General features: G+C 39.3%; 1 protein-coding gene across 6 annotated transcripts in view; it reads left to right on the forward strand.

Moving 5' to 3' along the window:
- Positions 1-12,505, forward strand: part of mast4 (microtubule associated serine/threonine kinase family member 4) — an 87,072-nt gene that overhangs the window by 16,904 nt on the left and 57,663 nt on the right. For 4 of the 6 annotated variants that reach the window (XM_060863623.1, XM_060863624.1, XM_060863625.1 and 1 more), the window contains exons 2-3: positions 1,023-1,176; positions 3,042-3,169. In XM_060863623.1, coding sequence (XP_060719606.1) covers positions 1,023-1,176; positions 3,042-3,169 — 282 coding nt within the window. Of the gene's footprint in view, positions 1-1,022; positions 1,177-3,041; positions 3,170-11,695; positions 11,974-12,505 lie in introns of those variants that run through there. The other 2 variants (XM_060863627.1, XM_060863629.1) reach the window with 2 other exon arrangements.

The raw sequence follows: 12,505 nt of genomic DNA on the forward strand, positions 1-12,505 counted from the left end.
AAGTTGTGTTATTATGATAGAGGAGTTGACATGTTGTAGGCTGATTGCCATCTAAATTGTGCGTCGTTTGTATGAATGCATGTGTGTGTATGAGTGCACATAAATGTGTGTATGTATTTGACGATCTATGATTCATACACACATACAGTGGGGCAAAAAAAGTATTTAGTTAGCCACCAATTGTGCAAGTTCTCCCACTTAAAAAGATGAGAGAGCCCTGTAATTTTCATCATAGGTACACTTCGACTATGAGAGACAGAATGGGGGAAAGAATACAGGAAATCACATTGTAGGATTTTTAATAAATTAATTGGTAAGCTCCTCGGTAAAATAAGTATTTGGTCACCTACAAAAAAGCAAGATTTCTGGCTCTCACAGACCTGTAACAACTTCTTTAAGAGGCTCTTCTGTCCTCCACTCGTTACCTGTATAAATGGCACCTGTTTGAACTCGATATCAGTATAAAAGACACCTGTCCACAACCTCAAACAGTCAGACTCCAAACTCCACTATGGCCAAGACCAAAGAGCTGTGTATGAAAGTGTGTGTATATATGTGTGTATATTTGACTATGACGCATCTATGAATGTGTCTATTAATGAGTGTATGTATGAGAGAGAGAGAGTCTGTGTCTGTGTGTGTGTGTGTGTGTGTGTGTGTGTGTGTGTGTGTGTGTGTGTGTGTGTGTGTGTGTGTGTGTGTGTGTGTGTGTGTGTGTGTGTGTGTGTGTGTGTGTGTGTATTTGAGAGCATTTTGTTTCAGTAATATAACACAGGCAAGTGTTATAAAATAAACACACAATCCTTGCTGTATTAACTTTACACACAGTAGGATGTGTAGTAGGATGTGTATCACATTAGGAAATCTCCACCCTGTGTACACTCAAATACTCTTATGACTCAAGTAATATCTCTAACAACATATTAAACACAAGTCTTGTCTTTCATCTTCTCACAGATACACTACATTTTGTGTCGTTTCCGTTTTTAACTTCACACTCTGTTACCTTTTCCATCCCTCAGCTGGATAACATCCTGTCTCCACCCCCACTGCCTTTCTGCAAGACGAGTAACCCCGAGGTGTGTTCTAATTCCAGCCTGGCGCTCAAATTCACCCGCCAGCTGAGCGAAGACGGCAGACAGCTCCGTCGAGGGAGTCTGGGCGGAGCGCTAACAGGTAACTGCATGAGTGTTACAATGCTGATAACAACACAACACGTAAACAGCACTCTAACGGATGGGTCATATTCAATTCAACTAAAAATGACTACATTAAATGTGCATATAAGCAATTAAATCTAATCAAGAGTCCATCAAACAAATGAACTCACTGTCTAAACTACTAGACAAGGTTGAAGTTAATCTTATTATGTTAAAATTATATTTCGTTAACGAAACAGCTAATGTGTAATTTTAAACAAATACTAAAATTACTCTCATTTGCTAACGGATTAGCCAGGGTTGAGTTTTCCCCGCCCATTTTGTTGTGGTGGGACAAATCAGATGAGTATAGAATAAATGATAAATGTTTTTTTTTTTTTTTTCAAGAAATATTTACAAAACACAAAAAAAAGTGTCTATAGACATATTGGCCCAAAAAAAAGTGGAACCTGTATTGCACTGAGCCGGAGACACATAGCCAACAACAGTGTGTGTGTGTGTGTATGAGAGCGAGAGAGAGAGCGAGAGAGAGAGCGAGGGAGAGAGCGAGGGAGAGAGCGAGGGAGAGAGCGAGAGAGCGAGAGCGAGAGCGAGAGCGATGATTAATAGATATTTCACACTTTGACAAACGACTCTGAGGAAACTCCTCCACAGCTTTCCTTCCTTATATCCTGTTTTCACCCTGTTACCTATATAAGTAGCCTGGCACACACACACGCACACGTGCGCACACACACACACACAGAGTGTAAGATGTGTCCTAAAGCTTTTTGAAATTTTTCTTTTACTATCTTTCATTTTATCTTTCTTTTTCCATTTGAGCACAATGTTAGCAATGCTAGTGTGTTATTTATTTTAGTTTTTAAGTGTTTCATCTGTGCCAGTTTCTCTTAGGCTGTAGTACAAGAGAGAAAATGTGTTAAGCACATTTCAGGAAGGTGTGACCATGATCCGTATTAATCAGAGCATCAGCACACAAACCTGCTCTGTGTTTTGTTAAGAGCTCCCCACTGAAGTGCGCTAGCTGCTAGGAAGAGAACGCTGCTTTAGTCAGGTTAAAAGGCTACACTTGTGCTAAAAAACGGTTTAACATCAGAACAACACATTTTTAAGATATACTGTGTGGAAGGAAGTAAATACAATTTTGTAAAGGGAAAAGGATTTAAATTGTGTATCAGGTGAACCCAAAGAAAAAAAAATAGCTTATTTTGTGTCATGACTGTTTTCTGGAGCGTTGTGAGTTGAGTTCAGATTTAATCACAACATTAGTCTGACTAAAGGAGTGAAAAAAGATAGCATTGCAGCTAACAATAAAGCTAATTGCTACCGGTTAACACACTATAATAGTTAGCCTAATGTTAGCAAATGTCTCTTGTCTACTGTTAGCTACATAGCAAACTTTTCTATCTAGCTTATCTATTCAACTTAGCTAATATATACTCATTAAATCTAGCTAATTGGGTAGCTTGCTAGCAAACATGCCTAACAGTTGACACAATTTAATCTGTAGCCTAACAGCTAGCTTGCTAGCAAACTTGCATAATGGTTGATGGAATTTAATTTCTAGCTTAATGTTTGTTAGCTTGCTAGCACTATTGCTTACTAGTTGACTTGTATCAGCCTCTTGCCTAATTTTAGCTAGCTAGAGGATTTTCTTTACTTCAGATTTTTTGATAAACTTTGAATATTCATTTTGAAACAGATTGAGTCACAAGTTTGAGGCACAATAAGCTTTTTAAGACCTTGTTAACTAACATCTTCTAGACCCTTATGCTAGAAAATCTATTTTTAGCCCTTGTTTATGATCCCTTTTTTCAGGTCACTAGTCTTACCCGATCTCCATGACATAATGTGTAATGCTAGTGTTGATATTATTTTTAGGGAAGTATCTGTTGCCGTACATGTCGGCTCAGCAGGCGTGGCCGGCCTCGGGGACGGAGAGCTCCAACCTGGTGCGTATGCGCTCCCAAAGCTTCGGAAAGTCGGCTCCATCCCTCACTGCAAGTCTGGTATGTTTCAAAACACTTAAGCTTTTGATTTGTTTTTCCTCAGACTTGACTTTTGTCTGAGCTGTAGATTGTGTGGTTCTTCACAAGGAGGTGCTGTTGTCTAAACTGTGAACAACGCAGCATTGTGCGCTCCACTTTGTGTCTTTTTGATCGACTCACTGCTGTGATGAAAAACAAGCCGTTCTTTCACTAAAATACAATGAACACATGGGATGTCACTGAAACCGTATTCATCTGTCAATAAAGAGGAGAGTTCGGTCTGTCTCGAAATCAAGAACCACATCAAACCAGGCAGAGCAAGGAAACAGAAATATCTGAATGACACACATTCATCTCAGGATGAGGTCTAGATGTTTCCAGTTCCAGTTCTATTCTGTTTTCATAAAAGAAGTTTTTTCTCTTAGTTCAAACAGTTTCTTTTATTTTGTTCAAAAACCTGTCTTTTTTTGTTGAGGTTGTTGCAAAACCAATTCTCACTGTTCATTTAATGTCTGTTTCTCTGTTTACTGTCTTTACCTGTCTCACTCTCAACACTCTCTTATCTCTGTTATTTTCATTTATGGATCATTATAAAGTTTGCTCTGTGTCTCTCTGTCTGTCTGTCTGTCTCTCTCTCTCTCTCTCTCTCTCTCTCTCTCTCTCTCTCTCTCTCTCTCTCTCTCTCTGCCTGTTGTCTGTCTGTCATGTCGTCTATGTGTGTGTGTGTGTGTTTAGCTTTATCTCTCCGTTGCATGTTCCTGCATCTAAACCAGGCTCAGTGTAGTCTCACTAGGCCATGCAGCTTTATATGGCCTGCCCCTGAATGACTAACCCGTTCCCACAACCTTGTTTCCTGTGGTTTCTGAGGACCACAAAGAGCAGAAGATGTGCTGGGAATGTTAGTGAATTTCAAAAAAGCAATGATTTGTGTGCAACCTTGAAATGCTCTTCCACATGTGTACCCATAGGAAGCTGATCGTTATCTCTGAATATGTTGTGGAGCTCACGGACACAGGATGCCTTGCTGGACTTTTGAACCACTAGGACATCTAGAAGTAAAGCCTATGCAGGGGTCTCACTCTCAATCAGACTCTGATCATCGAAAATGTCCTATCATATATTCTTTCAAGAATCAGTATAAACTTGTTTTTTTTGTTTGTCTGTCTGTCTATCTTGCCTTCTGTATATCCTTCAAGCTTAATTTATATATTATGGTATTTATACTTGCCTGTCAGTGTAGCTGTCTGTATGTCTGAATATCTTGTCTTTTTTTCAAAGGACATCATTAAATATATTAAAAACACCAGGATCTCCAGTTCGATCCTGAGCTCAGGTTACTGTCTGTGTGGACTTTTTGGCTTTCCATACTGTATGTTGCTTTGGGCATCCACTGGTTTTATTAGTTTCCTCCCTCCTCCCAAAAACATGATGGTACCTGCATTGTCTGTAACTGAAGAAGAATGAACTAATGTTTGTAAAAATATGTAAAAATCCCCATGTAAAAATATATCCAGTTGTTCTTGCTAACACTGGCTAGCTAAGAAGTTTATTCCAAGCATTGATGTTCATTTAAATCTTGATGAGTCTTTTGTGGAGATTTGTACTGAATTTTTGTAAAATTTTGTAAAAAAACCATCATAACACAAATTTGTCTATGAAAATCTGGCATGGGTGTGTGCCATTTTTTTATTTTATTTTTTTCTGCCTTTAGACCTGTCTGTAAATGGAAAGCGGAAATTTTCCAGGACACACATTAAGCCAAGATTTTATTACTTATATAGTGCACTTACTCTTCTGTAGTAATTTTAGATTTGTTGAAGTATCTTGGTATCTTATTCACAGTAGCAGCAGTGTTACAGTCACTGTATCTGCCTGTGCTGGTGAAGCAGGAACTTGGTTTGTAGTTGAAGTTCTCTGTTAACTGATTTATATAAACACAGGTGGTGGAAATGAGGTTTTTTCTTCTGCAGGATTACTGGTGTTATTCTTGGTGATATTATGGGGAGCTTGACCATTCTTTAGAATCTTGGTGAAAAGTCAATGTGTTTTAGAGGAGCCCTTTAGTACTCTTGGTAGAGCTTTATCGGCACATCCCAATGGAGGGAGAGCCTGGGGCAGATGCTGGACCCACCGTAGAGATTACATGTCATATTTGACTTGTAGTGTCTAAAGATCTGTGCCTAGGGATGGAAGACTGGACTGGACCTTCTCAGCCTGTTGTGACCACATACTCCCATCATTAAAAGAAAGAAAGGAAGTTAATGATTAAAAATAATGATTTTGTCCAGATACTTATACTGAAACAAAGCTGCTGATATCCTCAGCTCTGTCTTTCTTATTGGTTTGCAACTTCTAGTATGTTATGTTTTCTGCCCTCAACTCGAGCCCTTTCGTTTCTTTTGCACCACATACTGAGCCATGGGCCAAATGCTCTAAATATTTCATATACATACATCATCTGTCTCCTCACAGCCACCCTCTCAGTGCTCTTCTCAAAGCCCCTTTGTCCTCTTCCCGTCCCCTGACCATGATCTCATCCCTCCCTGACTGAGCATGATGAACTGCAAGGATTCGATTCTTGTGACATTTTATCCTCACACATAATCAGTGCAACCCCCACACTTAAATCCCAAGTGTTTTAAGAGGAAGGAACCATGAACCTGATCTCAGGTCAGATTGCAGTTTAAAAAAAAGTGCTTCTGTATCTGCCTCGTCCTTCACGAGCATGATTAGCTTTGGTAGAAAAATCAATACAGTCTCCCCAGGGCTGATATAAAGATAAAAAAGTCATAATCCCGAGAGCCTTCATTTAGTACCGTGGTCAGAGTTGTCCTTCATTGATAACTGTGTGTACTCTTGGCTTTAATGTGGATTCTTCAGCATGACCAGCATGACTGTCTTGGGGTATTTCTGTTTCTCTTTCAATTCAGGATTGTATTTCAGATTTGCATCGTGGTAACAATCCTTTCATTACTGAGAGTGTTTATGGTCAAATACTGACTTTTCAAGCTCTTTTTTATAGTCATCACAAACTGTTTCTTCACAGGAACATCCATATGGCCAGCAAGCTTTCTTGGGTGGTTCTTGATCCACAGTACCTCTCTTCTTCCGGCTGGTGTACACTTAACCTCTTTTGTAGCCATCAGTGGTAGCTTCAGTATGGCCTCCTTTGCTTATCTTGAATAGGCTTGAAGAAACTTTAAGAGCTTTTTCTGTCAACAGAACTTGGTTGCACAACCAGTTCTAGTCCATATTGCAACCACAGCAAAACTTTGAAAAAGCTTCAGGTAGTTGTTCGACTTGTCTTTGCCTTGACCGGTCCAGTCACGGGTGGGTGTTTTTTGTCTTCTATAGAGATTCTTAAATTCTTAAAAAATGGGCACTTTACTTGCCATTCTCTTAGAGGTGGTTCAGTGACCTACTCCCAGTAGCTGATCAGAAGGTTTGGGGTTTAAGTCCCTAGCATCACCAAGCTGTACTGTTGTGGCTCTTGAGCATCTGACCCTTGACTAATCTACTCAAGGGTCATCTTGTCATGGCTGAACCTGATCTCTGGTTCCTAACAAATTGGGGTAGGGGAAGCAAAAATCACCGTACTGTAACATATATGTGAAAAATATATTTCTTCTTCTTTTAATTATTTATTTTGTTCCTTTTGATCATCTTTGATTGGAGAGACCTTCCTTTCCCTCCCAATGCTGATATTCTCAGTTTTTTCTTCTGCTGTCTTCAATAACATATCCTTTATCAGATGGCCCTTAGGTACTATTCAATCCTGTGATGTCTTTTCACGGTCTGCATAAAACATTTACATAATAGTTTTTTTTATTTTTTTTTTATTTTATTTTATTTTTTTTAAATTTTTTTAAAAAGTGGTGGGGAAAGAATCAGACGGTTTCCATTGTCCCCAGCATACATTACATCCATGCCTATGACCGTTCCAGTGTCCTCATACTGCCAATTGAGAAGGGGTCGAACCGAAATTGCTTTTGATATTTCCTTTTAAAAAACCTGATGCAAAAAAAAAAAAAAACACTAGCCTTTAATAACAGGGTCATCTGAAGGAGCTGACACAGGGAAGTGAACTGCATGGTATCATTCGAAGACGGAGCTAAATAGGATCTGTCAGTCTGATAAAGTGGGAGCACTTGGGGGGCAGTGAACTCCTGTCTGAACGTTTTCTGTTGGGATACGTGAACGTCATTACACGTGACGCTGTTTGTCCCCTACTTGAAAACAGACTTGAGATTGTCAGCTACCGTTACTGTTATTAGTAACATGCTCACTATTAAACTGTTTGGGACTTCAAATAACGTTTTATTTAGCTGTGCTCTTCTGGTGATTTGGTTGCCATGGGAGTAGCTACTAGGCTTGAATTTGTAAATAAATTAATGTGAATTAGCTTGCTGGATTGCAGTTGAGTAGAAAGAGGAGTTTTGTTTTATGTACGGTTTCTGTACATAAAGTATGTTTTACTGGTTATCGAGCCAGAATCCCTAGACAGTGAGCGATGTTGGACAGGTGGAGTCTTTACCTGGAAAGGTTTAGAAGGTTGATGAACTCTAACATCTATCTTTTGGATTCTTTAATGATGGATGGGTGGGTAGATAAACTTGGGTAGTACAAAATGAATGCACTCGTAATACGTCATTGTTTCTATAGTATTAACTAATACAGGTATGGTAGATGCGTGCTAGATGTGCGACGTTAAAGAAAAAAAAACGATGTAGTTGTTGATGTGGTGAGTTTTTCTGAAAAGAGATGTTTACTTATAATATCTGGAAGGAGTCGCCATTGTCGGTTATTTGGAGTAGTGGACGCTTAACCTGTACTTTCACCAACACAGGAAAATCTGTAAGTGGTAACAGGAAATTGGAAAATGTTTTGCAGACATTCATCAATATTATGCGCGACTTTAAACGGATCAAATAAACCCGTTTGATATAAGAATTAAATAAACGAACAAACAGAACTAAATAAGCTAATCGTCCAGATAATGTCAGGTACAGTAAGGGCTGTTATTTTTACTGACCTAGAGGTTTTTTCTTGCTTAGGAAGGATTTTCTGCAGTAATGTTGCTAGCAATGAAGTAGTAATGGATGTTGTTTTTTTTTTTTTGTGGTACTGTAGGAGTAAATGAGCCTGGTGTTAAAAGGGTCCTCCATACCACTAGAGTTTACCAGAGTTTCATTTCAGAAGGTGAAATTCCCCTGATTTCTGCCCCAGTTCAGTTAAGATGCACACACCCTGTGCAGCACATCAGGTTTATCCCTCTATTTGATACGACACGAAAGGTAAAGGTGGTCAGGTGCAGGCAGATTGTGTGCGCTCCACCCCAAAGACACTCAATCAACCCTCACTGCAGGGCATCTTAGCTCCTCTAAGCCCTTCTCACATTTGACCCCTCTCTCTCTTTTTTTACTTTCTTTCATTTTCCTTTCTTCTTCCCTAGTGCTAAACCTTCACATATCCCTTTAAGATTAGTTGTTTGAGCACATGACCCAATTCACCCCAGTTCATATTATCCCTCCTCCGGCTTTTCCGGCTTTTTTTTTTTTTTTTGTTGTTGTTATTTTGCTCACTTTAGGGACAGGACACGTGCCTCGAATGAGTTTCCCAGTGTGTTTCCTGCAGATCTGCACGAAACACAAGGTAACGGGGCAAAGTATCGCTTTTTACCAATGAAGTCATTTCCAGAATGTGTTTTCCAAAATCCCTGTGCTGGCCGCCATTTCCTTAAACCTACTCATTCATGAGACGGCACCTTCCGAGTCTTTCTGTGTCTCTGCATTCATACCTCATCTCAGGGAGCGTTTCTGACGGCAAATGAAACAAACAACCTCCATCACCATTGATGCGGATTTTCCTTGTTTTTTTTTTCTTTGCCTTTTGTTTCTCTTGACTTCAAAACGCTTTGCATGTTCATACTGCTGGCTCTAAATAGGACCAGATGGCTTTAATTCTTTGGATGAAATAATTAGTGATGCCACGATAGAAGGATCTCGATAGTAGATACTAAAACCAAAACATTAAATCACTTGAATACAAACTTTGTGTCAGTATGAACAAGGAAAAGAAATAGAATAACTTCATGTGGTGTTTAAGTGCACAACTTCTGCAGGAAGTTCACGTAAACAACATAATTTTAGCGTTATTGTGAAAAAACCCCAAATCAAATCAGTGAAATTGACACTTTTTTTGTGTGTGTGTATTTAGGTTGTAAATGTTTATGGAAAACAATTACGATTAATATGACTCCAAGTTCAGAAATGACCATGATTTATTTTTATTTAGATTTTTGGATAATTTTTCTAATTCCCTAATTTAATTAATTAATTAATTTATTTATTTTTTAACTCTCCCACAACCACCACGTTATCCTAAAACTTTGCGATGAGATTTTTCGAATTTGCAATCACTTTATTTCATATAATTCCGAAAAGTTCTTTCACGTTCTGACTCGTTGATCAATTCGTGTCGGTTTTCCTTATAATAGTTAAGAGAAGCACGAAAACACTTTTATCTTTAAAATATTTTTTTTTTGTCTCAAAATCAGGTTCAGAACTTAAAAGCTCAATTTTTAGATGACGCGATGAAAATCTTGAAGGATAAACGGATATCTGAATTCTCCAAATCATCTAAAAATGCTGTTTTATGAAGTATGATGCAAATTTCCATTAGTTTTAATTAGGTGAAATCGTATTTGTCTAAGTAAATGCAAATTTAAAAAAGTTCCTAAAAACAGTCCATCGTTTAAAATGATCCTATTCACCTGTACTGTCTGTTGTTAATGTGATTATAGAAATCAGGTCTGCGTTTTGGATCCGTCTGAAAAAAAAAAAAAAGACAAGGAAAGACATTGTCCTGACCTTGAAGTAGCTGTTCAATAAGCAGGGATCGTTCAAGCCTGGCTGATGAGGCAGAGAGAAAGGATGTCGGAGCTGCTTAATATTTACAGCCTGTTGAAGTGAGCGATGGAGTGTTACAGAGAGAGACGGCGAATAAAGAGCGGAGAAGCTCGACTCGAGCTGCGTGCGAAATCGGCGGATGAAAATTTCTCGCTTCTTTTTCCTGACTGAAATGATTTTCCTGACTTGAATTCGAAAGCCTTGAAATTCTTCTTCGCAATAATTGAAAAGAGCTGGAGCAGAAAAGTCGTGTAGTCTTTTCAGCTGTAAAGCGTGACTGAGTCTGTGCAGCTTCACATTTTCTTTTGTTCTCGGAAGCTTTTCTGTGCAACGCGGCCGTAAAGAGTGATTAATTGTCCGACTGCTTTTATCAACAAACATCACTGGATGCTTTTCCGCGTCATTTTGTTAACGTTAGTGTTCTATAACGAATATTACGATACACAACAAAAACATATTACATTTCAAAGTCAGTTTATGAAACCTCAGGGAAAACGGAACCTGTGTAACGTACTTTTTTTTTTTTTTGCTTTGCTAAGGCTGTCCTTCATAGCTTGCTCTCTCTCTCTCTCTCTCTCTCTCTCTCTCTCTCTCTCTCTCTCTCTCTCTTCCTCTCTTCTTCTCTCTTTCTGTCAATGTCAGTACTGTAATGTTCCCTGACATAAGAACTTTTTTTTTTTTTTGGTCGGCACTTTGAAAGACTTATTTTGTAAGATGGACCTTGGAAAACTTTTTTATTTAATAAAATGTTTGATTTGTCAGAATTATATTGAATGTTTGATTCATGTCTGTATTTGACATGAAATTACCATTAAAGCTATGAAGATATGGCAATAAACTTAAACACAAACAAACTGAAATTGAAATACTGAAAATGGTGCAATTGAGTTTTTACTTTTTTTTTTTTTTAATTTTTAGATTTTTTGTAAACAGGTTTATTTATTCTCTGTTTTTCTTTCAGCAAATGGAAACTTGTCGAACTTCTCGTCAACGGTAATCACAGATGTAAAAAATCGATTTTTAATAGTATTAATAAGCCTTAAAGCATTTATTAGATCATGTTGTATTCCTCCAATCAAAGACATTGACCTTGTTGCTATTATTAGAACGATGCAAATCAGTGCTGCAAGGCTCAGTGCTGGAAGTTCAGCTCTTGGGGTTCACATTTCCCAGTTCATGGTTACTTTCTCTCCTCTGATCTACGCCTCTTATCTGTGAGGCCCAGAGCAGGACAGGATTACAAACAGCCGCCGGCTCGATACGGCCCGAGCGTGCCTCACTTGCTCTATTGACGAGCCGTAGCTGCGTGGACAGGATGCCAGCTGCATTGTCTCACAGTGGCAGAACAATGTAGCGCAGGATTTCCTGTCTGTTCTGTCTGCCTGAAAGCCAGCCTCCCTTCATCTCCATCATTACTGCATGCTTTACAGAGGACATGAATCACCGAAACACTTTTTTTCCTAATTTACTAACATCTCTCTTAATCATGTTTACTTCCTCTCTGTTTCTCTCTCTCTCTCTCTCTCTCTCTCTCTCTCTCTCTCTCTCTCTCTCTCTCTCTCTCTCTCACTCACATACACACACAAGCTTCATCCACATCGCTCTAAACTTCCAGGAAAGGACGGCTGGCACTAGCGAGAGGGGGCGGCGTCAGCTGATTGTCCCCCTCCAATCAGATAAGTCCTGATGCAAGTGTTTAGCAGCTGCTAAGATAGGATTGGCGTGCTCGGAGGACCTGTGCGCCAGTAGCGCAGGCAGAGAGTGCAGCATGGCTCGCTGAGAGACAGAGTGAACACGCGCGCATGTGTGTGTATATGTATGTGTGAGAGTGTGAGTGTATGTGAGAGAGAGAGAGGACGAGCTTAGTTCCTCTCCAGCATGGACGAGTCCAGCATTTTGAGGAGACGAGGGCTACAGGTAGGATATGTTTAACTCTGTGTGTGTGTGTGTGTGTGTGTGTGTGTGTACTGTATGAGAATTTGCATGGCACTGTGTGATCCTCAGCCTGGAGTTTTCACAGCTTTGGTGTTAACGCTCAGAGGTGCTGCATGAATAGTAATCCAGTGGTGTCGTGAGCTGGTGGGTTGATGGAGTTGCAGATCAGAAAGAGATGCACGAACGATAAGAAATGCGCAAACGCTCCAGAGATTTCGCTTTCCACTTCTCAATATAATACAATACTCTGTAGTATTGCAGTTAGAAAGCTTTTAAACCAGCATTTTATTTAGAAGCAGAGCAGCTTCATGTGATACCTTAGTAACGTGAACACTGTCATGTGGACTGAGCCCGAGTTCCTGCACTGGAACTTTACTGTGATTCCTGTGCTGCTATAACACTGTGTTCATTCCAGTATTTCTGCACACGTAATATTGTCTGAACATACAGTATTCACACTGATCGGCTCTGTTTCTATTTACTGTCTTTTGTGTATTGTCTTGTAATTTTTTGT

Source organism: Tachysurus vachellii, chromosome 26, assembly GCF_030014155.1.
Source record: "Tachysurus vachellii isolate PV-2020 chromosome 26, HZAU_Pvac_v1, whole genome shotgun sequence".
NCBI classification, from domain to species: Eukaryota; Metazoa; Chordata; class Actinopteri; order Siluriformes; family Bagridae; genus Tachysurus; species Tachysurus vachellii.